At 35.6% G+C, this 27,551-nt stretch overlaps 1 protein-coding gene across 8 annotated transcripts in view; it reads right to left on the reverse strand.

Annotated features, from left to right (window-relative positions):
* The window catches only part of LOC148654573 (protein arginine N-methyltransferase 8-B), a 62,043-nt gene extending 35,973 nt beyond the window's left edge, over positions 1-26,070 (reverse strand). Inside the window, exons 1-5 of one of the 8 annotated variants that reach the window (XM_088646995.1) lie at positions 24,952-26,070; positions 21,265-21,309; positions 12,961-13,161; positions 10,707-10,862; positions 1,329-1,392 (exon numbers count right to left, since the gene is read on the reverse strand). In XM_088646995.1, the coding sequence (XP_088503121.1) occupies positions 1,329-1,392; positions 10,707-10,862; positions 12,961-13,161; positions 21,265-21,309; positions 24,952-25,020 (535 nt within the window). In that variant the 5' untranslated portion in view covers positions 25,021-26,070. Of the gene's footprint in view, positions 1-1,328; positions 1,393-10,706; positions 10,863-12,960; positions 13,162-13,921; positions 14,017-21,264; positions 21,310-24,947 lie in introns of those variants that run through there. The other 7 variants (XM_088646997.1, XM_088646996.1, XM_088646998.1 and 4 more) reach the window with 7 other exon arrangements.
* Between the last annotated feature and the right edge of the window lie 1,481 nt (positions 26,071-27,551).

The raw sequence follows: 27,551 nt of genomic DNA on the forward strand, positions 1-27,551 counted from the left end.
ACACTCTGACATTGCATTACTCTATATAGATGTTATAATATTGCTGTAACTTGTGATCACATACTTATGACAAATTTGATCGTTTGAACCTTTGAGAGGATCACCTTTTGAGAGATGAGGCAGGCCAGAACCCCAGACTCCAAACATGCTAGCCTGATGAGCAGGAATACCCAATATTGGGGAAAGTGAAGTCAAACAGGAGGTAGGCTATATTTAAAGGGAAACTGCAGTCCCAATTTCTCAGACAGGTTATTTTGGTAACAAAATAAATTCCTAGAAAAAAATTACAAATTTAGAATTAGGCACAAAATTGTGAACTTTGTGAAAGTACTGTAAGTCGCCATGTTGTCGCAAATCCCTGATGTTGCCAGGGGCGAGAGCAAGAGTTCCCAAAGACTGTGGCCCCTTCCTGCTCACTAGTCACTGTAATGACTAATGTGAAGTACGAACGAATAAGTACAGGTTGTGCTGCAGACATTTTACCTCAGAAATGTTCCAACGTGATCTGAGTTAAAGAGACAAAAGCATCTTAAAGTCTAGAGCAATATTTCTATCGGATAAAAAGAGCCATATATTTATTTACAACGTAATAAGGCCGCTTCACCTCACCAGAACTTTTGCCTCATTGAATCACAGAATATGGTGCTGCACATACCTGGAAATTGAATCTATTTTGTGATTTACTGTAAGTTACAGGTTACTTTGTACATTTTACTTTTATTGTGGTTTGAAATACACTCATTGATGCTGATTCTTTCTAACCCCAAAATATAAACATAGCATTGCAGTTCCCCTTTAAATCTGTCATATGCTTAATTGATTTTGATATTAATGATAGCCATCATCCCAACTCCTAAATACTGTGTGCATCTGAATTCACCATCTCCACCATCACCATGTGCGGCCCAATGAACCGCCTGATCCTGAAATGTAATTTACTCTCAATGTATCCAGCTTTTCAAAGGCATTTCTAAGGCTACAACATAACACATCCCACTGTGCTTACAGCTTTATAAATACACGGTATATTATCAGGTTCTGTTTTATTTTTAGTATAATGGCCTTTTCATCCAACTGCTCACTCTTCTTTTGCTTTCAAGAATAAGGTTTGAAAATACACTTATGAAAGATATGTAAAGTCTATGATCATTTTATAGGTCCACAAAAATCAGTTTTCTACAATTGACAAATAAACACTGTGATGACCAGGCAAAACTTAACAATCTCTAATTTATGCTTCTTATTTTGAAATACTGAATGAAATCAATCTGTAAGAAAAATATGTATCTTATATTAGGAAGAGTGAAATGTAAAAATGTAACACTTACCACTGTCTAGATGATTGGCTTTGATGATTTTCTCTGAGTAGTCGGATATACTGGAACATTCAATCTGTAAGGATAAAATAAGAGCCAGGGACAGACTGACAAAAATCATGAAAGAAGTATATTCTAAACTACTAAAATAGGATTGAATTGAGTGTCATTAATTTGACAAATATACAAAATATCCAAGGTTTTGTAATTTAAAGATTTAAAAAATCTTATTATTCTTCTTGGTCCACTGACACACTAGATATGAAAAACTTGCATTGTCCTGAAATACTGTCACATACTGTAACACTTCAAAGACATTGAAGTGGCTTTTTAGCACCATTTCCCTGTTATTATTTCTGTTGTTGATCTTTTTAAGGCTTTAAAACAGGCACCAACTGTAAATGTCAAACATCTGAGATGTGAGGGAATTGAGTATTCAGTGTTGTATTTGTTTGCTAAGGTTTATGGTCTCAGTGTAGGAAATACATGAATACACAAAGCAAGACAGCTTGTTTAGGGTCCAGAACTCATGAGTATCATTAAGAGTGTACAATTATGGAAATATTTCGATTAAACAGCCACATGCATCAAGCTTGTTTCTGTCCTTCACAAAATGTAATGCTTTAAGATTAAGTAATTAATCTTGTGTGGTTGGCTATCAATTTTAATTTCTTCCTCTGGAAAGCAAATGCTCAAAAAGTATTCTGTACCAAAGAAAGCCCAAAGAAAATGTCACATTTGCATTTTGAGTATTTTTTTCATAAATATGTGAATAACACTTTCCTTATCCTCCTTCTGCCACTAGCTGGTTTCTGTCAGTTTGTTTTTTCACTAATCTATTACACAGTCAGTCAAAAAGACATCCTTCAAGGAAATGACTGAGAAACAAGGTCTTTTTAAATGCGGGGTTGTGATAGAAATGTACAGCACTTCGAAATAATCTATTTTCTGAAGGCCTGTTTCTCCAAAGTACTGCTGATCATTTATTTCTGTAGGTGCACATGAGGGAAATATGTAAATTAGACAATTTAATGAAGGAAAAAATTCAGCCTTGCTCTCAAATCCTCCTACCGGTTAATCAAATTATTGTTTTGAACAAAATCTAAATATATCTTTAATTCACAATAATATCTTTACGTATTTAGCATCAGTTGTTTCTGTTTTCTAAACCGTAAGCGCCCTGTAGGTTTTCTTGCTGTTTTTGAATTAGCAACTAATTAACAGAGCTGATCCTGTTTCTTATCCAAATAATTAGTTCAATAAAATAATTAAGGTCAGAAGTAGAATAAAAACCAGGGAATTAATCAGCCCTCAAGGGCTGGAACTTATTATCATAGCACATTCTGTTTGAAGGAAAATACATTAAAAAACTGTACAGTTTTGGGAGAAACTAATTGTGACAATGCTACAAACTCTACCATGCTCTTCATACATCTTGATACTGACAACATGCCACCTTAGGTTTTTATGTGTCAGGTTGTCTGTCCTGTCCACACTGCTCCCCTTTTGTGGAAGATGAAACAGTGTCCTTCCATAAGTACCCAAGTCTTTTCTCACAATTCATTTCTCATTACACTCTCTCAAACAGTTTCCAATCACCATCACACCAGGCAGTGAAGTTACATGACTTCCTAAATTTGTGGTGCCCAGTTCCCTCTCATACTTCACTACCACTACCTTTCTACTAGACTATAAAAAGTCTACACAGCCTTTCCATAGTAATATGTTTTTTGACCTACCAGCCTGAAAGCAAGACACAGTATCAGAAATTATCTAATGTAGATATCAGAATATATTTTACCTTTACACAGCCTCCAAGTGCAAAACAAATGCTCAAAACATTTTGAAAAGTAATTAGAAATAAAAATCTAGAAAAATGGGTGGATAAGTATACACTCCCCTGAGTAAGACCAATTGTAAACTACCTCTGCTAAACAATTGCCTTCGAAATCACACAACAGCCTAATTAGCCTCCACCTGTATTGAATTCTAATGATTCTGAAGATTTCTGAATAAAATCAGCTGTTCATATACTGTAGGTCTCGTCTGCTGGATAGTGCATCTCAAAGTAAAACGTCATCTATGGACAGCAAGGAGCTGTCGAAAGACCTCCAGGATAAGGCTATGGAGGCACAAAGCACAGGATGTACAGTTTATACTGTAAAAAGACTCAAAGACCTCAAATATCCCTTGGAGAACAGTCAAGATGTTTGTTAAAGAAGTGAAAGAGCTGCAGGCTTTTATGGACAAGACTACACAAAGTTTGCATGTGACAACAATATCCTACTGTAAGTGCTCCACAGATCTGGCTTGTATGGCAGGAGGGCAAGAAGGAAGCCTTCACTTACGACAATAGCAACAAAGCATTAAAGTGATACTGCAAACACGTGGAAAAATGTTTTGAGGTCTGACCAAACTAAAATAGAACTTTTTGTTGACCATTCGGATGAGGGTTCTAAGTACCAAAGGATACAAAAAACAAAGAAGTCATTTATTCTGAGTGCTGTTACTTTTTAAACTCTGATGAGTTCCCCTTCACAGCACTGCATTGACAGCACACACTATTGTAGGACAAGGCCTATTATTTCAGTTTGAATTAAGTGTTATTAAGGATCTTTTTTGCCTTGAATGTGGCAAAAGAGGCCACACTTATAAAAGACATTGTAAAACTGTATGAAGCTGTACATTTCATGATAAATAGCACAGATGGGCACCATCAAGTCTCCATTATTGAGGAGGTCTTTTTGAACTTTTTTACATCTTTTTCTGCTAAAGTTGCAGTATTTTATAGGATGTACATACAGAACTGGTTTGAACCAGAATGGAAATATCCACTGTACAGTATGTGAACAATAAAGTAGATTCTGATTCTAAAGTACATTCTGATTATGTTTGGCACAAACCAAACACAGCACATCACCCAAATAATATACTGTGTGTTATGCAAAATTTCTCATTGGCAGGGAACAGGAACTTGTCAGGGTAGAAGGAAAAATGACTGGAGCAAAGTACAGAAAAGTCCTTAAAGTAACCCTGCTGCTTTCTGCAAGACAACTGAAACTGGGATGGACATTCACTTTCGAGCACAACAACGACCCAAAGCACAGCCAAAGCAACAGTGGAGCTGTGAAAGGGCAAAAAGATAAACGTTCTCGAATGGCCTAGTCAGAGTCCTGACCGCAGTCCCATTGAATATCTGTGAAATGACTTGAAGGCTGCAGTCTATCAATGGTCCTCTCAGAATTTGACCAACCTTGAACAGTTATGTAAGGTAATCCTTGCCAAAACTAGTTGGCAGAGACCTATCCAAAGACAATTTTGGCTGTAATTCAAGCAAAAGGTGCTTCCACCAAGCACTAACCCAGGGGTGTGTACACTTATTCCAACCCATTTCAGAATGTTATATATACTGTATATATATTCTAATTTAATGTTTCTTGATTTCTGGCTGTTGGGCCACAAAATTTACTTTGGAAACAGGGAGTAGACTTTCGATAGGCAATGTACCGTGGATTAAATACTAGACCATACACAAAAAAACCTACATGTACTGCATTCTTACTTAGGTTGTAAAAGTACAACTAGATTTAGCCTTTTCAAACAATCAATTTAGAGTTTGGATTTGATAAAACCTTTAGTCAATAGTGATTTTCATATGGTATTCTTGAAGGATATTTGGAAAATGTATATTATGTCTAGAACAAAGGTTTGTAATTTCAGGAAAGCAAATTATAAAGGCGTGAAATACAGTATAGTTTAAAAGAAGTAGGGATTAAATAGACAGTTTATGTTAAAGTAGATCCAACCATGGAAAGCAATAGGATTATATGTTTTATATTTTAATTTTTAGAAGGTTTGAGCCAAGGTCATATCACCTGCTAACTGTGACCAGAATTCCCCAAGAAGCAGCAGGCAAAAGGCTGAGCATTGGGGTCAGCCAGGGGTCTCTTGGCTCTCAGGAACCACCCCTGAGACATCTTGAATGTTAGCAGGCAAGCAACAATGTCAGTGGAATAAGTGCCTCTTCTCCATTTGGCGCTGAACCACATGGGGCTTTCTCAGCTGCGATGTTTTAGAAGACAAATGACTTGAAGGTGGGAGTATTGGTAGTCTGTCAGAGTACTATTCAGAGTCTGTTGTAGTCTCTCTTCCCTGTGTGCTGTGTGGGGTTCTTAGCAGGTACATAGATTCGTGGCAGGTAAGGTAGGCACTACCTTCCTAGTGAAAATCCAGCAAACGTAAAGTTGTTGATAGTATTAATACAAAATTCAGTCACTCACCACCTAAGCATGATGAAAAGATGAGGGTCAAAGAGGTGCCTTTCTCTACCCTGAACTTGAACGGAAGATGCTCTACTCAGTTGTGCAAATGTGTTCCAAGCTTATCAGTCTCAATAATGGCGAGAAAAAAAGTTATAGCTGCCTTCACTGTGTCACCTAACTTCACTCATTTCCTTACATCTACAATATTAACGAATGTGTGACATTCTCTGCCTTTAGGGGTTTGTCCTTGGATTACTGTACTCAGGCAATTTAGCTAAGCTAAGCCGGCAATTTTAACTCTAAGTTAACTGAAAATGGATAATGTTATTTCTCAGAAGGATTTGTCAAGACTTTTCCTGGGCTCAGTTGATCATGAAATATCAGAAGAAATGTGAAATAAATTATGACAATAAACTAGAAACCAGTCTAAATATTTCATATCAAAGCATTCCAAATACATTTTACATTCAAATCTGATATTATCACATTGTACATTTTGTCAGGAGACGATCATCTGGACTGCTCACTCCTAACTCTTTGACCAAGCGTGATTTCATGCAGACAGTCCCCATAAGCACCAAAGCTACTGCAGCTGATCCTCACCATACCAGTCACAACAACATTAGTTGAAAGGATGTATTCTGCAGTGTGATTAATTAAAACCTACAGCCAGAATGTGACTGACCTAGAATGGCCCTCATCCGTGCGGCTGGTTTCCATTGAAAAGGAGAGCCTTTTGAAACTTGCGGCCAACAAGGAGCAAAGCTACAATGCTGTAAAATATATCTTTATCCAGAGGGAGAGACAGATGGCCTTCATCTACAAGTAAATATGTAAGTACAAGTATTTATCTACTTTTCAATTCCTGGGTATTATTATTTCAAAATGTTAATACAAATTATATCAGTGTACAGTATAGTTATAACAATACTGTGGACAATAATAAACCCCAATTTGACAGTGAGGTTAGATGATATGAAATCCAGAGCTATCGACTGGTTGAATCTTGCAATTACATCAGGGTTTTTATTGAGGTACATAAAATACAACCTCCATCCCAGTCGCATGTCTAATTATAACACTCCTAGCAATAAGCCTGCCCTTCGAGTTGATGTAGACTGGGGTATGAGAATTGTTAGTGCCTACCCAAACACAGACGTCACCACATGTTACTGGGTAACAATCAGCTATTTCAAAATATGTAAATAATAATTGGCTATTCTAAATTGCATGCATGATACATACAAATTGAAATATACAGTTTGTATATTACCATCCATCTATTTTCTAACCACATTGTCCAGTACAGGGTTGCAGGGGAGCTGAGGCAAGCAACAGGTGCAAAGCAGGGTACACCCTGGATGGGATGTCAGTCCACGAGTGTCACACACAGACACAAACAAACACACACTCACACTAGTGGTCAGTTTTCCAAGTATTTGGACTGTAGGAGGAAACCAGAGCACCTGGAGGAAACCCACTTGAACACAGGAAGATCATACAAACTCCACACAGACAGCACCCCAGGTCTGGAACTGAACCAGGGCCCCAGCAGTGTGAGGTAACAATGTTAACCACAGCACCCTAATTGGATTAGCCAACATTTAAAAACATTTCTGCACAAAATCTGTTTTTTTAATAAATATATGAGCTTTGCAAACATGTTTTAGAAGGTGAGGGTCAAGATTTAATGTCATTTATTTTTATTTTCAGATTTCCTCCTCAACCTAAGTTCATTACTAGCCCTCTGTGCCCGCAAATGATATTTAACAGACTAAGAAAAAAAAGGTGTTACGTGTTAGGTCAGTATGAAGAAAAAAAGTCTCGAAGAAAAATCAGGTTATGGAACTTTTTCATTGTCTCTCAGTCAATGGTTGGTTCAGACTGAAGCTGACTGCTGTGTAGAAATCATACACCGTGAGCAGTCAGATAAAATCCCTTGTGCAATTGAAAAAATATATATCCTCCATCAGTGTCTGCTGGGCCTAGTGGGACATCTATTTTTAAACATGAGGTCCTCAACATGGAGCTTCTATTTCACCTTAAGGAGTTCAGTCATGTAGTCAGCAGACTTCCATTTGTCACAGATGGAAAAGGGGCCTGTGATGCTTAAGATGCAAGGCAGACTTGAAGTAAACTAATTTCTCCTTTTCAGATTTAAATTTGTATTTTCTAATAATATTTATATTATTTCATATAGCACCCACTTCTAAGCAGATGTGTTCCTTGACATTTAAAGCAAGTAAAAAGCAAGGTACTTCACATAAGTTTGATCTACAATAGAAGATTGTAGTGATTCATTAACTTTAATATGTATTCTGGGATCAATTTTAAAGCACAGATACACTATCTGCTCTCAAATAGTGTTTCTTTAAATACTGTATGTACTCTTTTCAAACTAGAGCCATTAGATACATACTGTACTGTAGATGTAATTTTCTGCTTAACAATAATTGTAAAAGTGTTTTATATTTAGTATTTTGTCATTATAAAAATGGTGATAGTTCGTGTATGCATTTTAGTGGGATGGAGTGGAGTGTATGCAAGTACTACTATCAAGAAGGTGATAAAATATTTGAGAAAATGTCCACACAAATATAGGAACTCAATCATTGTGGACACATTTGATTAATAAATCACTTTTAAATCTTTCAAGTCATAAATTTCACCTATAGTGAGATCGACTTCAGTGGAGCATAGAATATTAAATCAAAATTGTATGAGAATCAAGTAATATAAACGTACATGTGTATGTTTTTATACAACAGAAATCTCAGACATAATTCTTTACTGTATATTTCAGGTACATACTGTACACTGTAAAGCCACAAGTGACAAATAAGAGAAACAACAACACACTCTATGATACTTTTCTTCAATTGATTCTTTAATAAATATTAAAGAGTATTCTTTACTCTTAAGTATTAAGAGTAAATAAGAATGAGAATAGTCCTAAGTATTCTCATTCTCATTTTTTGTTGTGGACAAACTATTAAACAGTGAAGATGGACAAATTGCCCAAAGGGGAACATGAATCATTACTTTAAGGTTACATCAATTTCATCTTTGAGACTAATAAAGATCTATTAAAATATCATAATACATCCTGTGTTCCATACCACCAACCATTTTTCTTTGCTGATTGCTGATTATGCAGTGCCTCTATAAGTGCGGTTGTGGAGTGGATACACACTGTCCGCAGTGCTCTTCGGTCATTCGCTAATGAGAGAACTCCCACTACAATCACCTAGTCATCACACAGCCAGGCTCAAACCAGTGATGCCTAGGCACTGGGGCTCAGCTTGTGATCTGACCAAGTACCATCACCGGTTAAGAAATGCCCTGTTCATTTTTTATTTCTTTTTGAAACATGACTTCAGAGCACTTTAACCTCTCATTAACATGTTATGACATTAAACGTTAGTCTGCTGTATTTAAACTGTACTTTTAAGCACATTTGTTTTGGGGATATTTTATTTTATAATTAAATGGCAGGTTCTATACTGAGTGCTTTAGTATTCCTTAAAAGCTTTTAATTGGAGATAGTTTGATCAATATCTTAAAGTTTCAGCAAGGCTAGTCCAACACTTTCAATTCTGAATTTCAGTGAACCAATTAACTGCACGATATCTGTGAAAATCACAATATCATCATCTTTAAAAGTAAAATTAAAATGATTAATCCTAAGGTTCCCTTTTATACTTTCTAAAAGAATATTTAAGACATTTGTGTTTGATGGAAGAGAGAACAGTTTTTGAAATAGTTTTTGTTCTCTTATTTTCATTTGTATTCTCAGAATTAAGCCTATTGACACTTTCTTAAACCTACCTTTGTAAACTCTCCGTGAGAACACAGTAATTTAAACAGAACGCAGCAGTCTTTAAGTGGCCATTGTTTTAAATGCAGTGATATTGTACAGTAACTACAAGAATGATGATATTCATCAAACAATGTGCAATCCAACACACACATAATCAAGCATTCGCCAAATTGAGCACACAAAGCAACTTTCGTGAGTAAAGGAATACGTGAATAATGATATATCCCATGGAGATCAATAAACAAGCATGAATAGACTGAGTTAGACAAATAGCTTTTTTGGTTTTATTTTTGCTCTGAAAGAGCTTAGGGAGGCAGAATCAACACAGCCTAGAGAGTTCCTGATTCTTCTAATAACCCATGCAGGACATCCAGGACCTGACTGGGAATTGATTTGCAGTACAGAGTGCAAGCAGACTAGACACTCTTGAGAGCAAAGGCATGAACATTGTGCTTACATTCAAACTAGAGACCTGTATATGCTGGAAAGTGATGTACCGTATATTGTTTTTTTAAGAAACAGCACAAAAGCAAAAATGCATGACAATGTAACATACACTCGTCAGCATGTTTCTGTCTGAGCTACCAAGCGTTTGCCCAGGGTTGCTTATTTCTGCTCTTCACATCTAAAAGATTTCAAGCATGTAGAGTAACTACAGTCCTAGATAGAGGACAGACTACAGAGATAGTGTACTGTACATTAACCACCTGGCAGATGCCTCACAGAAAAGAAGGTAGAAAGTCATGCAGTACAAGCTTCTTGTTAGAGTTTGTTTCTGAAACATTAATGATTTACATCTGGTTGCCTCTTGTTTTACTTTCCTCTTTGATCTCATAAAGCTAAGATCATTTGCTATAAATCTTTTGAACTAAGGACTTATTTTTTCTCTTTAATCACTTTTAATTCATTACTATTCTGTTGTTTTGAGCAATTAAAATACTGGATAAAACAACTGGAAATTACTTTTGTAAGCTTCGCATATAAAATACATACAGTATATATGTATGATAAAACAGCTACTTTTGCTCACTTAAATAGATTTATTATCTACAGTATAGAGACAAAATGAGGAGAAATATATACATTGAAAATATATATGCATCTTTGTATTCAAAGATATGAATTCATTGTGAGTTTTATGATTTCTCAACTTTGCTCTCTATTATCTGTTCATAAAAACTAATTTCAAGCATATCATACTGAACTGAAACTGGAATTGTGAATTAATATTTTTGTGAAATGGATGGCTCTTTGGTTACTATTCTGCATTCTGCTTGCTGGCCACTTGAGAGCAATGAGAGTACTTACCCCATAAACATGCCTGGCACCTGCCTTGGCTGCAAACATGGAAAGAATCCCAGTGCCACTGCCCACATCCAGAACAATCTTGTCCTTAAAGACATGCTTGTTGTGGTACATGGAGTTCCGGTACGTGAGTGTACGGACTTCGTCCTTTAACATCTCCTGTTGAAATCATGAAGCTCTGTTTAATTTCATGGTTCTTTGCATAATACAAGGAAACTATGCCAAGACATCAGCAGTGGTACACAAAAATACCATGTGTGGTGTGGTTATCTTTTCCTTGAAGACATGTACAGTAGGTGTCACAACAAGAGTGCATTTGCGACAGAAGGATCAAGAGGAAACTTCATCTGAAATTGTCTGTATGTACATTTTACGTAGTAGTAATTCACAATGATTTAACTGGTTTTCTAAACTTATTTTTCATAGGCGTAAAGGGTCAAGTGGAAGCTGAATGTAATCTAAATCAGGGAGCTACAGTAGTAAGATTGTCTTAGATCCTGGAACATGCACATTCTTTTCATTGCAAATGTCACTACATACCACCAGTATGAACATACAGTATCTAATGAACCAGAATAGGCAAAGAGCTCAAAAAGAGCTCAGCTAATATATTAATATTAATTAATAATATTTTATAATCAAAAGAACATTTTTCCGAACTGGTAAAAGCTGGCAAAAATGCAGGGCAACAACAGAAAAGTTTCTAATACTTCACATATTCAATGAGTGTGCAATAATTTTGCTCATTCAAAGGGAGAAAATCTTGCATTTAGAGCCAGACAACAAAAAGTCCAAATGGATTAATACGTTTTGCTGTTGGGCACCATGACGTTAGTGATTCAGAGATCAACCAAGTCTTAAATATCCTCAGGTGAAAAGCCTAGTAATAATATTTAAAATTGAGGACAGACAGTCCTCCAGGAGCTTTAGAGATCTGAGGAATTATTAAATGATTTTTTGATCATTTACCTCTCCAAACAACAACAGTTATACCAGTTAGTTGTTTCTAAATATTTGCCAGATATGGGGATCACAGAAAATAATAAATACAAAGAAATATGTTTATTGTATGAGATTAATTCTATCACATATTATGTGACTTGTAAAGATTACAATTTAGTCAAGCCTAATCTAACCTAATCTGCTGTTAATATATTTTAAACAAACACCTTTATTTAATTATTCAAATCCATTCACATAAAATCAGCAGAACTATTGGCTCTGCTCTTTGAATCTGCATCTAGCAATTAAAACAGGTTTCAGTTATTTCTACTACATAGAATTAGAGTTGTAAAAATATTCCCCTTTTAAAAAGAAACCACAGTCAAAAGCACCTCAGCCATCATGTTCATTGGCAGGTTACAGGTCACACCTTTGGCATTCATTATAGACACGAAGTAAATATTGGCAACTTTTATTAACACATTGAGTTTGTATTTGCTAATGTACTGCATGAAACTTTTTAATAACCATGTCTCATTTTAGTTACATTTGAAACCAACTTTTTAAGAACATCACAGTATTTGGCAATTAATTATGAACTTGTGGCTGTTGCTGATCATCATTTATCAATGTGTCTTAATTTGCTACAAGAATGTCATTAGAAAGGTGAGGAAGTGTCTGGAACAATGACAATCTGTTATGTATCTGAACCACTAATTTAATCATTTGAAGCAATTGCTTAGCTCATATTTATAAAGAGTTCCTTGAAAACAAGATACAATAACTTTTTGTAGCAATCAGATTTGCACATTTCATACATATACTGTATTACTTCTTGGTTTACACTTTTCCTGAAGGTGTACCTAATTACTTTAGATGGATCTTATGTCTTTGTATCTTGTGCAATATATTCAGTATTCAAGTAAATGATACATTGACCCCTTGTGTTTTGTTCAGAACACTTTTTGTACTTTACATCTGTACATGTGTTACTGTTTTTTCAGTGCTCCTCAGCCCTAGGTATACCACACATGCTATGTACATTACTAGTGATTTAAAAGTACAGTAAATGCATTGTCTAAATACTTTATACCCTTGTCCAGTGGTGTGTAAAAGTTTCCTTGACAGAAATATATTCTTTGAATTCTGCTTCAAAGCATTACACAAAGGTGAAAAGTCAAAGTATGTGTCAGTATAAATATCAATTTACACACTGTGGTTGAGGTTTATAATCATTAATGTATACATTCTGTTTTGTTTCAGCATATACAACCATTCATTTTGGTTCAGCTGCAAAACACAAAAGAAGACTTACCTCATGAATGCCAAAGTGAGCGTACGAGTCGAAGTAGTAATCCCTGGAGGTCATTTCCTCAGGGCTGAGGAACTTGGCCATCTTCCCTCGCCCCGGGCAGCTGGGCAAGGCAGACGTGTGGGAAACATGCTGAATGGACTGTACTGGTTTGGGCAGTGGCATAGGCTGGACAGACTGCGACGGGGCGCTGTTGATCTGCTGCTGAAAGGTCACAAGACAGAATGCTTTCAGCTCCTGATCTCGAGCACTGACATTGCTTGGGGCAATTCACACTTTTTAGGTGGCAAAGTATTGGACCCCTCACAAGCAACAGGTATTTTTCATTCCTTGTTGGGAACATTAAGAGGATACAGTATGTAACAGTAACGGTATGCTGTTACTGAATGAAAAGAGCTGGAAAACAGAGAAATTGATACAGGGTTGACACCCAGTACAAAGCTCGTTAAATCTCACTCTTTTTAAATGCAAAGAGCAGTTAAAATCATTAATTAAAATCAAGAATTAAAATCAATTAGCCTGCAATTATGAACACAGAACAAAAATTAAAGGGTATGCAGGACCAGGGCTGGGAATTACTGCACTAGATTACATTTTCCATGTACCTCGCACACCCTTTTCACATCTCTGAAACAAAGGGGTGGTCCTGAATTCCCCTGCCATCTCATAAAGTACAGAGATACACCTCCTCCTGTTTCTACTACAATTCCCTCAGGGGGATACACTATATGAGATATATTTCTTCTAATCAGGTTGAATTCTGATCGCTTTCTTGGTTTGGGCTTTGAAACTGTCAGTTGCATTAAAATCTTGTGAAGAACAGACTACAGTACAATACCATTACACCATACAAAGAAATGAAAGAAAACCGTAACATTGTTGAAAGGCTAGAGGTTTATTTGAAGAGGGACAGACAGTGTAGAAATGGTCGAGAAATATGTGATAATAGAGCAGTGATTATCACCTTCGGTTCCTTCAGGGAGAAGCAATCTTGGAAAGGCTTCTCTCCAGAACAAATCAATCTTGAGGTGTTTACAAAATTTCACAATTGTTCACCCTACTGGGATGAGAAATGACAGAATGGAAAAATAAGACCAATGGAAACTTATGATTGTCATGCATTTATTGTTTTAGTATTTTGCAGATTAATGCACATTATGTGTAGATATGCAGGGCCAAAAGATGAATCAGCTTTTTTAATTTATCCTCTCTGCAGTACATTCGTCTGAACTATACACTAAAGTATGTACTGTATATCAGCTCAGCTCTGCTGGTAAACTCTTACGTCTTAAGGGAGTGCTTACAGTTATGGCCAACATGGATATGACCAATGATTCCGTACAACAATCTACATTCATAATTTTACAAGACCTGTTTGAAAACACAATGATCAGTATCCTGTATCTACTGTATGGGAAGCTGTTTTAAAAGATCACTAAAAGTGAACCACTAAAACTCCTTGACTGAGAGAGGAAAATTTGTCAGACTGTATAATTGTACAAATACTGTCAGATTCGAATCTATTGACAAAAAAAACATTAATAGATCCCCTAAATCTATTCAAATTGTTACTGCTATTATTTCAGGAGCAGGAGAAACCCTTTTTAAGAACACTTCACTTAGCCAAATCAGACAGTTGCTGCTGGGACTGTTAATGGGCAGATGAAAATACTGTAGATGAGATATATTGCTTCCTCTAAATAAAACAATCCTGTTAATATGATCTTAAGTCTTGTCTGTATAAGTGTGAAACCAGAGGGATTCGAATATACCCCTGGTATGATAATCCATGAGATATCCAACAAGAGATTTACTCAACAATCTTTGATGAGGTAGCATCTGGCCTATCCAAAAGAAAATTGCTTTATTTATTTTGTGAAAGGAGGTGAAATAGCCTTCATACGTCTGTATCAGAAGGTGTAGGACAGATAATGATTTCTGGACATTGGAAAAAAAAGAACAATCAGATTTAATACTTCAGATTTGGGAGGGCTGTCTTGTTTTTGTAATAATTTCAGCAAGGAAAAGACAGACAGATGATACGTCATTTTCCCTTTTTCTTTCTTTGTGAAAGTTTTAACAACGAGGCCATGTATACAAAACAAAACATTTACTGCATTACCAGAATTTGTGTAGGAATACATGTCTGGTTATCAAAAATAGCTTGTTCCTCCTAAAATGATCTTAATATGGATTTGGATTATTGAAAAACACAAATAGACAGGATGAAGACAAAAATACACTACGTGAAGAAATATCATGAATCTCCCTTGTTTGAGTCCATCTCTAGCCATCTCACTTCCATCACTGTCCTCCCTGGTTTACTCAACATATATGTGCTCAGTAGCTTTGTTTCAAGTGAAATTTGATTGTTATAACATTTAATTTGCCATCTACAATCATATATTTGGGGCAGACCAGTGGCCCTGTGGCTAAGGATATGTGCCAGTGGCTAGAAGGTTGCCGGTTCAAATCCTGTGGCTAGCAGTGGAATACTCCATTCTACTAGCCTACTCCATTCAGCCCCTAAGCAAGGCCCTTAACCCCAACTGCTCCAGAGGCACTATATAAATGGCTGACCCTGTGCTCTGACCCCAAGCTTCTCTCCCTGTCTGTGTGTCTCATAGAGAGCAAGCTGGGGTATGTAAAAAGACAAATTCCTAATGCAAGAAATTGTATATGGCCAATAACATGATCTTTTCTTATATTAACTCTGTTAATAATGTACATACAGTATTTTGTTCTGATAAACAGAACAACAAAAACTACAATGGTAAAAAAAAACATCATTGATTCCAGAAATTAAGCTGAATGGTTTGGATCCAGTGGAAATGTACAGTACATCAGTACTCTGCCATGCTAACACTCTGTGAATGATACAAAATCTGCATTTACAATTCTTACCATGATGTTCCCAAAATGAGTCATCTAGCAAAAAACCTTAAATCCCACCCTTGAATCTCATCTGTGTTGGTGAAATAAATTACTTACATTACAATTTTCCAATTCTTTTCAGACCACTAGAAGATACCATAATAAAGAAAGATACAATGTTAAATAGTCCTGATAAAACCCCCAGTATAATTACAGATATGCGAATTACAATTCACATATAGAGGAGCCAAGTCAAAGTCTGGATGTAAATCACATTGAAATTATACTTGTTCTGTTACTTGACACTTTCATTATGATTTCATCCCTCCATTTTCTTCCTGGTTTATCCAAAACAAGGTTATAGGGGGAGGCCATCCCAGAAAGCAACAGACACAAGGCAGGAAACGTCCTATACAGGATACCAGTCCATCACGGGGCACATACCCACTAAGACACGCACACAATGATACCAGGGCCAATTTTCCCAGAAGTCAAGAAGAAGCCAATTGTCCTACCAGTATGTCTTTGGACTATGGGAGGAAACCCATCTGAATCTGTGGAGTACATACAGTACAAACCGCATGCAGATAGCACCCAAGGAATTCAACTTATGGCCCCAATGCTAGTCACTGCACCATTCTGCCATCCTTAAGACTTTCCTAAATTAGAATTATGTTTTAAATGTAAAATATCTGAGTATAGGACTAACCAAGGGTGTCCACAACACTGTAAACCTAGAGGGTTTTCTTAGCACTGTAAAAATCGATTTCAATTGACCATACAATACTAAAACACATTCAGTTTCAACTGCAATTGCTATTCTTTGATTTATTGACTAACCCTTATTGTATATTCTTGGTAGAAGACTTCTTATGAGATATGACATTGAATATGTTGGTAGTGTTTTGACAGTCTTACTCATTTGTACTTGCACAGTGGAGAAGAGTGGAGCTGACTGGGGGAAGCATTTAACATTCAACTTTTTTGTGCTAACGTTTGCCCCCATTGCAAAATATGACTTTTGGACAATGTGCAACAGTGTGTACTTTTCATGCTTCTTCGGGTGTTTTGCTTTCCTGTATTTTTATTAGTTAGTTTATTAGTTTATTAGTTATCCAATAAAATACTTAGGTCATACATTTTTAGAGTGTGATTTGCTAACTGGATTTCAAAATGTACTGTATCAAATAATTTATGTTCGAAATTTGACGATTGTCTTGGATTCTATTTTAGCTATACATTTCGCCTGTCTTTCCTTGAGGACTAAATTTTAAGAAAAACGATACAAATACGACATCATTTTCCATTAACCAGGTTTTTGTGACTCTTTTAATTTCATAATTACAGTACTTAATACTTATTATTAATCATTTATATAATTAATTTATATATACAATATACAGTACAGTATAGTATTGATATAGTTCAGGTAGGTATCTGAATCAGCATGTGTAGGCAGCAAAGGAACATGAAATGTTATTCCATGGTGAAAAGAAAAGAGACACTGAGTCTGGATCTGCTGGCCCAAGATCTGTTTTTGAGTGCCTGATTTTTTCACTGCTGAGGGACAATTGTAGTTGTTTCCTCTTTACTAATCTCTCTGTCCTCTGATCCTGGCTCACACTCTGAATCGGTGGGCATTAAGACTCTCACTCTTCACAGGTGTGCATGCCCAATCCATAGGTTTCCCTTTAATGTAGATGTACTGTACCCAGTTCCATTACCTAGGTCCCACCTCTTCCATAAAAGCTTATCATCCCATAAAAATGAACTATTGTCCTACACTGGGATTTTAACCCCAGCATGTTAAATATTCTGCTTTAAAGTTTGTACCTTAATCCCTGAATATACTGCACATAATCACAGTCCTACCATTGTCTATGTCTTTACATGTTGACTCTGATAACTGGATTCCTCCCAGCCAGAGGCCACTCCAAAATCTCCAGAACTGCAGCAATGGTAAGTTCACAGCGGATGTACATTAACTTAAAAGTACAGTGGATTAAATCATCCTTCCAGATCAATTAGTCTTTGGTATTTTCATCTTCAAAAACAGCCATTTTGAAAAACAGATGCCGTGGCCAAGTTTTTATGATTGTATTAATTTTATTTATCTTGACTAATCTATAATCTTCAATATCAGATTACAAATAATACTGATAACCACCAGATAACACTAAATAATACAATGATACTAGATAATGCAACCAACCAACAAACCAGAATAAAGCATAAATGTACTCTTATCACACTGGAACACTTTTAATTATAAAAATTAAGCCAAACTGGAACTTGTCACATTTCTTTGCACTGTTCAAGTTACAAGCCACTCTATGAGACACGACATCAGATTCAGTAGTCACCAGTGCACAGGGCCATGGTATGGATTCCTTCAGACTTAGAACGGATCCTGAGTTTATGGTTATTTTTTTATTGTTTTTATTCATGCATAATGCTGTATGTAAATGAAAACTGACAACACACCAAATATGAATAGGACACTTAAAGATGAGAATAAATGCACTCCAAGAGGAACATTTAGAATCCACAATTGATTCTATTGTACTTTTTTCCCTATCTCATTCACTGAACTCAAACGTACTGTGTATCTTCTATCATCACTAAATCACACAGATTAGCAGCATAATACTAGAGGCTTTTATATAGTTGTAAACCTAAATCGTTTATTCTATTCGTGATGGTGAATAATCGATAAATTCAATATAAATAAATGAGTATGAAACTGCAAACCTTAAAGGCAATTTTAAAGATTCCCTGTTATTTTCTTGCATGTTTAATCCTCATCGTGTTTACTTTTTATTTATGAGCCACATAGATCAGTGACGGGTCACATTATTGAGTCCACAATAAATACAATGCATGACAATATTAAAAATATTCCTGCATGGCTGTTATAAACGTAAGAAAAGAATCACATGAAGTCCATTCTGTTCTCTTGCACATGACATACAGTATAACTGACACTACCCAACACCCACCCTCAGTTCTGAACCAGCAGATACCAATATCTAACGGCTTTGTCGACAACATAGATACTGTGTAGTGAAACTACCAGGAGGTAGGGAGTGCTAGTTTATGTGATAGCAATGAACATGCAACCAGCAGTAGACAAAGCAAAACTACTGGAAAAGATGCACATGTATCAAAAGCAGATCTAAACATGATTCTAAAAAGCAAATGAAGACTGAAGCCAAGACATTGAGGTGACAATGTCCACAGCTGGTTTATGAAGCCAGTGATGAGTTCTTGCTTATGAGCATACTGATAGAAAGAGAAAGATTATTAAACTAGTAATAAATCTATTATTTTTGTCATATTGATATTTTGTTTAAACCAATTCAATAACTATATTTAATTGGAAAGGCAGGCCAATAATGAATTAATAATAAGGTTTTCAAATAGGACAAGAAATGGACAAGCACTAGCACTTATAATTTATGGTCATCAGGATAGAACATCAAATACAAAATAAATGACCAAAATTTCAAACAAGAAGAACGGCATTGCCAAGTATTTATTTTGTAGAAGAATTATATTTAAATCAATAACTCATTAATACAATAATGACAAAAATGCAGCAGTATTGATAAAAAATAAATAACTGTTCTAATGTTTGAGTGGCATGGTGGCACAGTAGTTAGTATTGTTACCTCACATTGCTGGGGCCCTGGGTTCAATTCCAGAGCTAAGGTGCTATCTGTGTGGAGTCTGTATGGTCTCCTCAGTTATTGTGGGGTTCCTTCCACAGTTAAAAAATATACATGTAGATTAATTGTCTTGGAAAATTGGCCCTTGGTTTGAGCGTGTCTGCTGCTTTTTACCCAAAACATTGTAAATATCTACTAGTTATACTTATGATCCTTCTGAAAAAAAAAAACTTTTTCAATTCCTATACTGTACTTGTTTTTGACACATGTTGTGCAGTAAAAAGATCCAGAAATCCTTTTATGAAAGACTGTCTTGTCAACCTTTTTCAAGACAAAGTCATTTTACTGCCTTTTGATTCAGTCTGGCACCGAAAAATGCAATTATACATTCAACTAGCCAAAACAATAATCACAGCTATACTGTAGCTCCATCTCAGCAGGCAAAAAATAATAATTAGAGACGTTTGATGTAAAACCGCTTGTTAGGACACCCTGCTGGAAACCACTGACATAACCATGATCAATGTGTGACCACTGGACACCACAGGTCAGGCTGGCATAATTATTTGGATGAGCTTCTCTGTTTCTTAATGTTTCAAGCCAAATTCTAATACAAAGTATGAAATAATGATATATGTATAACGAAGGAAAAACATTCCTAAAGTCTCAAAATCTTGAATTTCTAACCGCATAGAAAGAGAAGTCAACTTGATTTATATTCTCTGTAGCATGGACAATATTAAGATGTACAGTAGTTTGCCTAAATCTGACAGACTTTAAATTTTATTTTTACATTGTCGTTTTGTGACAACTGTCTGACCGGTTCAGTCCTGATACTCCTGTTCCTTAGAACCCACTTGAGGAACACCTGGTCTATCTTTATACGTCAAGATTAAATTTATTCCAATATTCCCTCCAGACTCAGTAGTTTGTGTTCCTATAATTAAATATTTTTTGATGGGAGGACTCACAATGTCCCAGAAAACAGTGGTAGTTGTATTTTCTACAGTCATAACCTAACAGAATTACTTACAAGTCTCTGCTTCATTTTGGAGTGACAGTGGGATTCACACTCTAGCACATATTTATAACGAGGATTGTCTCTGATAATTTTACACATTAGTACAAGTGCCCTGACTCCTCTTTCTTTTTCACTTACACCTCCATTCTGCAGTACATTCCTATGGTGTCCGCACATTAAGTGTACAATCTGCAATTTTGGGGGATTTCTTGGAAGTGTTTTGGAAGAACAGTAAAATACAAAAATAAAAAGTAAAAATCATTGTGGTCCTCCTTTAGTAATCAAGATGTTTCTTTCTTCACCTTGGTTCTGTCTTATGTAGTAAGCTGCACCACTGAGAAGAACTGAAAACATTTTAAGACCAGCACAATTTCTGCCCAGTGCCCAGTCTTTCCAGCCCAGTGAAAACACTGCTGATCTGTCTATGCTGGAAATCCTAACACATTGTGTGAACTACTTCCATCACAACTTGTTGACCTTCAATAGTGATACCTTTTTATTAACATGTACTTAAAGAGCTTAAAGTGATCATAATATCATTTAGGTGTTTAAAATGAATATGTGTGTTTTCATTCAAAATGTTGGAGGCAATAAATATTGTCAAAGCAAGCCAATGGTTGAGGAGTGCATTACCCACTTTCCCCTGCTCTATACTCACTAAGCTTTTTGACAAGCTCGAACACATACAATTGCCTCCTATTATTTAAAATATGACACTGGCTTTAGCAAAAAACTGTTTCTCACCAGTACAATACCAGACCAGGATTCTACCATTTTCCTAAGGAAACACTGCAATTAAATAGAAAACAGTTATCTATACAGTATAATGTTAAGTCTTTTTAAATATGATTCTCCATAAATAAAATGCATATTTTTGTGGCAATAAGCAGATCCTGCACCAGGTCTTACCACAAAGCTAATTATGTTATCAGAATATTGTTGAATTTCTGCTTCACCTAAACTACACAATACACATTTAAGACTTCAAAGTTTTTATTTTTCACTAGGAAACCAAGAGATGTAAACAAATATAAATAAATAAATAAATAAATAAATAAATAAAAAATGCCTTATATTTAATATACTGTATACAGTATATTAAGACAAATATTAAAAGAAACTGAAAAGTGCACTATTATTGTACGGTTATTTGGAGTAAAGCGTGCCTTTTAAAATTTGTAGTTTAAACCTTGTGTCATAAAGGACCACTGTGGTTACAATTATGTCTCGTCACTTCATAAAGAATTTGCCACTTTATTGTTATGCGTTTCTGATTCAGTCACTGATGCGCTACAACAACACAACACAAGTTACAGCACATTTGTTTGTATGATTTGTGGGAAGTTTACAATCAGGAGTAGTACTATGTATAAATATTTCTGTTAAAAAGCATATTTATAACCTTTTAAAGATATGCCCAAAATCTAGTTGAAAGATGACGCCAAGTTTTATTTCATTTCTTTGTTGACTACAAGAACCCAAAGAATACACTATTCACACACATTTACACTTTTCTCAAAGCTCTGTAAGCTCAAGCACCCCTTTCTGCCAAATATGAATATAGAAATTTGGAAAAAAAATAATGTCCTTGTGTCTACCCTGAGTAGGCGTTAATTAGGAAATCGATGCTAATACAAAACCATGTTCAGTAAGTAATAAGTGTACATAATTTTTCTTATACTTTTATTTTCTTATATTAAGTAACAATTGTTGCCCTCAAAATAAACTGGCTTCTTGCTTTTTTAATAAACTATCACCAAGAAGTTCTGTGTTATTTTTCTGTTTCCTCTCTGTAAAATGAAATCTTAAGTTATAAGCAATAGAGAGAAATCTGAAATTCAGCACTTCATTCACTGACAGCTACTCTGAGACTCCAGTTCTTTATTCCCTGGATAATAAAAAGGATAACATATTCTAACTACTTTTACTTTCTTTTACTTTTTTATTGCTAGATTTTTTTCATTATCCCTATAGCTGAAATATCTTTTGTATCTTTTTTAAAAAGTTTTTTGATGCATCTTCATTACTAGGCAGATTGAATCTACTAAGCAAAGGCTGTGAAATTAATTGAATTATTCTTTGGTTTTACAAGAAATAAATATAAAATTGCATAATGATTTTATGTGCACTTAAAATAAATTCCAGAAACATGTGAACTTTATTATTACAATAATTGTATTCCTCACTTCACATTTCTGAAACGCAAAAAAATAATTCCCCAAATTTGGAAAAAATGAGCATACAACCATATAAGAAAATGTGACACTTTCCTGACAGAAAAAAAAAGTTTTGTAAGGACTTGCTACCATCAATGTCTCATTTTCTGTAAATTGATATTATAATTAACATTAAACCAATAATTTATGAGATACATAATAATATACAACAGAAGTGATGAGACATGTTGAAAGAAAATCAAATTAAGACTGAATTTAAAGTCACTTTTGACCACTGATAACAGAAGCTCTAATTTTTTTAAAGAATTTTATTCGGTCATTTTCAGTGCATCCACTTATATTACCTACTGTACATGAATGCAAAAAAAGAATATATAAATGATATAATGTTATATTTATGACTAGAGTCATGCTCTATAACTGGGGGACACGTTTTTCAGTGAGTATCTTCTGTCATTTTTATTACACAATTATGTTGCCAACAAAGGGAAATTTTGCACACAATCTTTCCATGTATTAGAACATAAGAAGGATTGTAAATGAGAGGAGGTATCTGGGCCTTTCAGCTACTAATTAGTTAGTAGCTAATTAATCTGAAGACTTTGTTCACCAGTTTCTTAAAAGAAGCCAGGGTATCAGCTTTGACAATATCACTAGATAGCTTGTTCCATTCTCCCACATCCCTTGTGCCACATCAGAATTGCCTCCTGAACTTGCAAGTCAAGTTCCCTTCCAAATACTGTCCACTTATGATCTCTGATTAGTGTTTCACTGTTGAGACTCAAAAGGCACCACTGTCACTTTAGGTTGATTTGGAGGATGCTCATTACTTGTTTCCATTCATGTATTCCTAAATTAATATTCATCCACTTTTTTTTCACAAACCCTATGCTAATGAGAATGATTTCACTTTGAAGATTTGGGGGAAAAGTAAGGGACTGAAACAACTGGAATAGTTGTTGATAAGCTTCGCACTTCTCATTATGTTTCGGCTAGGAAATACAGACACACTTATCCTGCTCTTTTTCTGAGTACTGATTAAAGAAGAGCTTTGAACATTTTTAATGGTAGTTTTTTTTACCAATGGAAGCATTTATTTCTTGTAAGCTATTATCAGAAAATTGTGAAATATTGTATTGACAAGTCGAAAGCAATACTTCCAATGTTAACAGCCAAAATAATATGAAGAAGGCTTCACAGCCAAATATGAATATTCCAAAAATAAGTACTTTTAATTTTTCTTTGTTTTTTATTGTGTGCTTAGAGCTATTCTTAATAGTTTCTTGGGTCAAACATGGATGTTAAAATCCTAATAGTTTGTACAGAGCAAGGGAAAGGTTTTTAAGAGCAATGCTTTCATTTAGAGTACTGATCTATTTCAACTGCTTCAGAATGAATATCATTAATCATATTATTGACGGATTGCTAAAAATAACTGCTACTGCCTCAGTGCTTCAAATGTACAGTCAACTGAGTCAAGTCAGATCTGATAACCCACAACTCCTCAGATTTACAATACAAAAAGTAAGGTAGCTGCTCCAGGTGAAACTAGGCACTGTATGATAATTGTTTCCTCCTTCTACGCGATGTGTAAATCAGAAGGCCGTATTTAGCCTTTTTATTTAGTAAAATGATATACCTTAACGGGATTTTTCAGTTCAGCCCGGTGTAACGTTCGTTTTCAGAGATTTAGAAAACTGCAGCTTTTTGAAGCACCAAGGACAGCTCACCCTCACAACCAGTACGTCGTGTGTAATTTAACATAATTAATATTATTATTTAATCTGCATCTTAATATGATTTTATCAAAAACGCCTCTTCCACATAGTCGTAAAGGGAAGAATATAGGACACAGGTCTGTTACCTAGGTCAAGGTTTCGCCTAAGGTCTATCCACTGCATTTGCTACATAGAATCACGATGATCCGTTACAGTCTGGAATGGCTGATGAATTTTTAATCACCATGGTTTCTAATTTTGTCTCAGAACAGGAGCATGATAAACGTGTAGGTCATTTCTCATGCCATAAACATAATGCAGTCTTTTCCATCCTACCTTTAACTGTTAAATTATACAGATGACCGCAACAACTGACATTGAATAGACATAAGATAATTGTTTACGGAATTTAGCGGGTTTTATGTTATTTGTTTTCCAGTCCTCTAGACTATTTAAGAAAAAAGCATAATAGCAGAACATACCACTGTTTTGTCAGATTTTCTGAAGTATTTTGACGAAGCTTTTCTCTTACCTACCTCTGGATTCTCGGTCTCCGCCATTTTTCTCCTTAGGAGCAGGCAGCGGGAGGAGTGTTTCATTCCCATAAGAGCCAAAGTGATTTTTTAACTCAATGAGGGTAAAAAAATCAGGTTTATTTTTATTGTTTTAGCTTTTTGACTATTTTGACTTATATATGAGCTTTGAAAAAAACTAGTGAGAAATTGTTCAATAGTAAAAGAAATAAACAGCAAAAATAAACTTAAGTCCCCGAACAAGAGAAACCTCTTTTCCAAGTCAAAAAGATCTTTGAATCCATAGTGCAAAGTTGTCAACGGTGTTGTTTCCTGTGTGTGGATTTGGGATAACTCGCATCACTTGACAGTGATTTTAGACAGGGTCAAAAACACTCCCTTTTCCTCATGCACTACAGTATATCTTGATGAACAAAGAAAAAAAAACTTGCACACAAATTAAAGTGTCTTTAAAATAAACAAGAGCAATTAATATCTCGTAACATCTTCCAATTTGTCTAAAACAGGCTCTTCGTGAAAACTCATTGAGGTTATGCAAAAATTCTTACTTTTATGCAATTTTCTCACTGCAAAACGATTGTCTTTTACTAGGTCAGATTTTAGTCATCTCTGTCCCATTTATAAAATCGCAATACATCTGTTGCTTTTTAAAAGTCTGTTGATAATGTTAAACCTTGCAGACATTGCAAGAGTGAACTAGTAAAGATCATCTCCTTCAATGATCCCTTTGATGTACAGTAGCCTAGTTCTGTATGAGTGACTCGTTTCTGCCATCGCAGTGAGCCAAGCTCTTCGTGATCTTTTATTTGCCGTTTTTCTTATTGATTTCGACTCTTTAGGCACCTGCTTGGTATCGAAAGCCGAACTTCCCTCTGAGTCAGGATTGAAACTTGCGAAGTCAAGCATCTAGTCATGGTCAAATAATCCTTCTGTCGCCCTTGCCGTTTAGGAATGCCTCTCTTTAATTGCTGCCTCCCACATTCCTGCTGTTGTTCCACCTTCCCAGCAGATCTTTGCATTGTTGAATATAGAAGTCGAACTCATTTTTGTAGAGTTATATGAGCCAATAGAATTCCCAGCCTTCCTCATTTCTACGCGTTACCAGTGGATCTTAAGCTCTGACAGATCGAGCCCCTTCTGACAAATAAAGGAAGCCGTGCCCTTCGGGTACGCAGCAACCTGCTGGGTGCGTTTCTACTGTATGTTCCGTGCATTATTCGCCCTTTTCCCTTAGCGTTCCTGCACAAAACTCTCATTTCACATAAAGGAATTAATACGTGGTAATGGCAAAACATGTTGTTTTCTACTTAATGTTGTTTTCTACTTAACGCCGTATTTTATTCTCCGAAGTATGACACAGGTCAATAGCGTACAATACTGAATATTCTGAAATATCAATGCGGTGTATTACGAAATAAGATTATTGCCAACGCAACATTTGCTTCAGAGATTAGATATGTAGGTCTGAATGTTGATTAAAATATTCATACAGTACATTCATAGTCGTATACAGTACAGCTGAACAAAATAGTATTACAGTTTCATCTATGATGATCATTTTAAGTAACATCATTTCCCCTGTCTCATATCACCGAACAGCTTGAGTATGTGAAAATAAGGAACAGTTAAAAATAACATGTTGTCTAGTTCTCATTTTCACTTTAACAAGGGACTTCTTTGCTAAAAACGCGTTAATTAGCCTTCATTTTCATGAAAAGTCCAGAAACGCTTTGCTTTTATAGCTCTAACAATGAAAACCTAAAATATATTTTCATGTAGCAAATTATATGAACAATCAAAGTGGGCATTATTATGGTTGGTCGGCAGGGTGGCGCATTGGTTAGTATACTGTAGCTGTTTTGCAGCGCTGGTGTCCTGGGATCAACTCTGGATCTGGGGTGCTATCTGTGGATGTATTCCCTGTGTTCGTGTGTGTTTTGTCTGGGGGCTCCAGTTTCCTTCAATAGTCCAAAGACATAGGCAGCACATACAATATACTAAAATTTGGAACGATACAGAGAAGATTAGCATGGCTCGCGCAACAAAAGATCTTGGGCAAATTGGGAAAATTAGCCCTGGCGTGAACGCGCGTCTGTGTGTGTGCCCGGCGATGGACTAGCGTCCAGCCCAGGGTATATCCCGCCCTGCCCCTGTTGGTTTCCGAGATAGGCTCCGGTTTCCCCGCTACCTTCACTTGGATGAAACTCGATGTATAGTTGGATTATTAGGATTTTTATTGTGTTTCATGTGATTGTTAAGAATTCAATTTATCATGTTTTTACAGGTGGCATGCTAAATATTATTTTATGAACACGTGCTTTTCTTGCAAAAATAGACATCAGAAGAACATACTGTAGAAGTCAATTATTTCAGTTGTCGAGACGAAACAAACCTATAAGCGTTTTTATTTTTTTATAGTTTTATAGTTCTCAAAAAAATCTATACGAAATTGTATGTCATGTAGCAGGCAGTTGAGGAAAAAACAAGTCATACAGACACCAGCTTTTGCAAGGCTAATCTGAAAAACTATCAACGCTGAAGGTTACCCACATGCATGTCTCAGTGGAGATACAATATCTTTTAAAATACACAAATTTCCTTTT

The sequence above is a fragment of the Lepisosteus platostomus genome, chromosome 9, assembly GCF_059453375.1.
Source record: "Lepisosteus platostomus isolate fLepPlt1 chromosome 9, fLepPlt1.hap1, whole genome shotgun sequence".
Taxonomy (NCBI): Eukaryota; Metazoa; Chordata; class Actinopteri; order Semionotiformes; family Lepisosteidae; genus Lepisosteus; species Lepisosteus platostomus.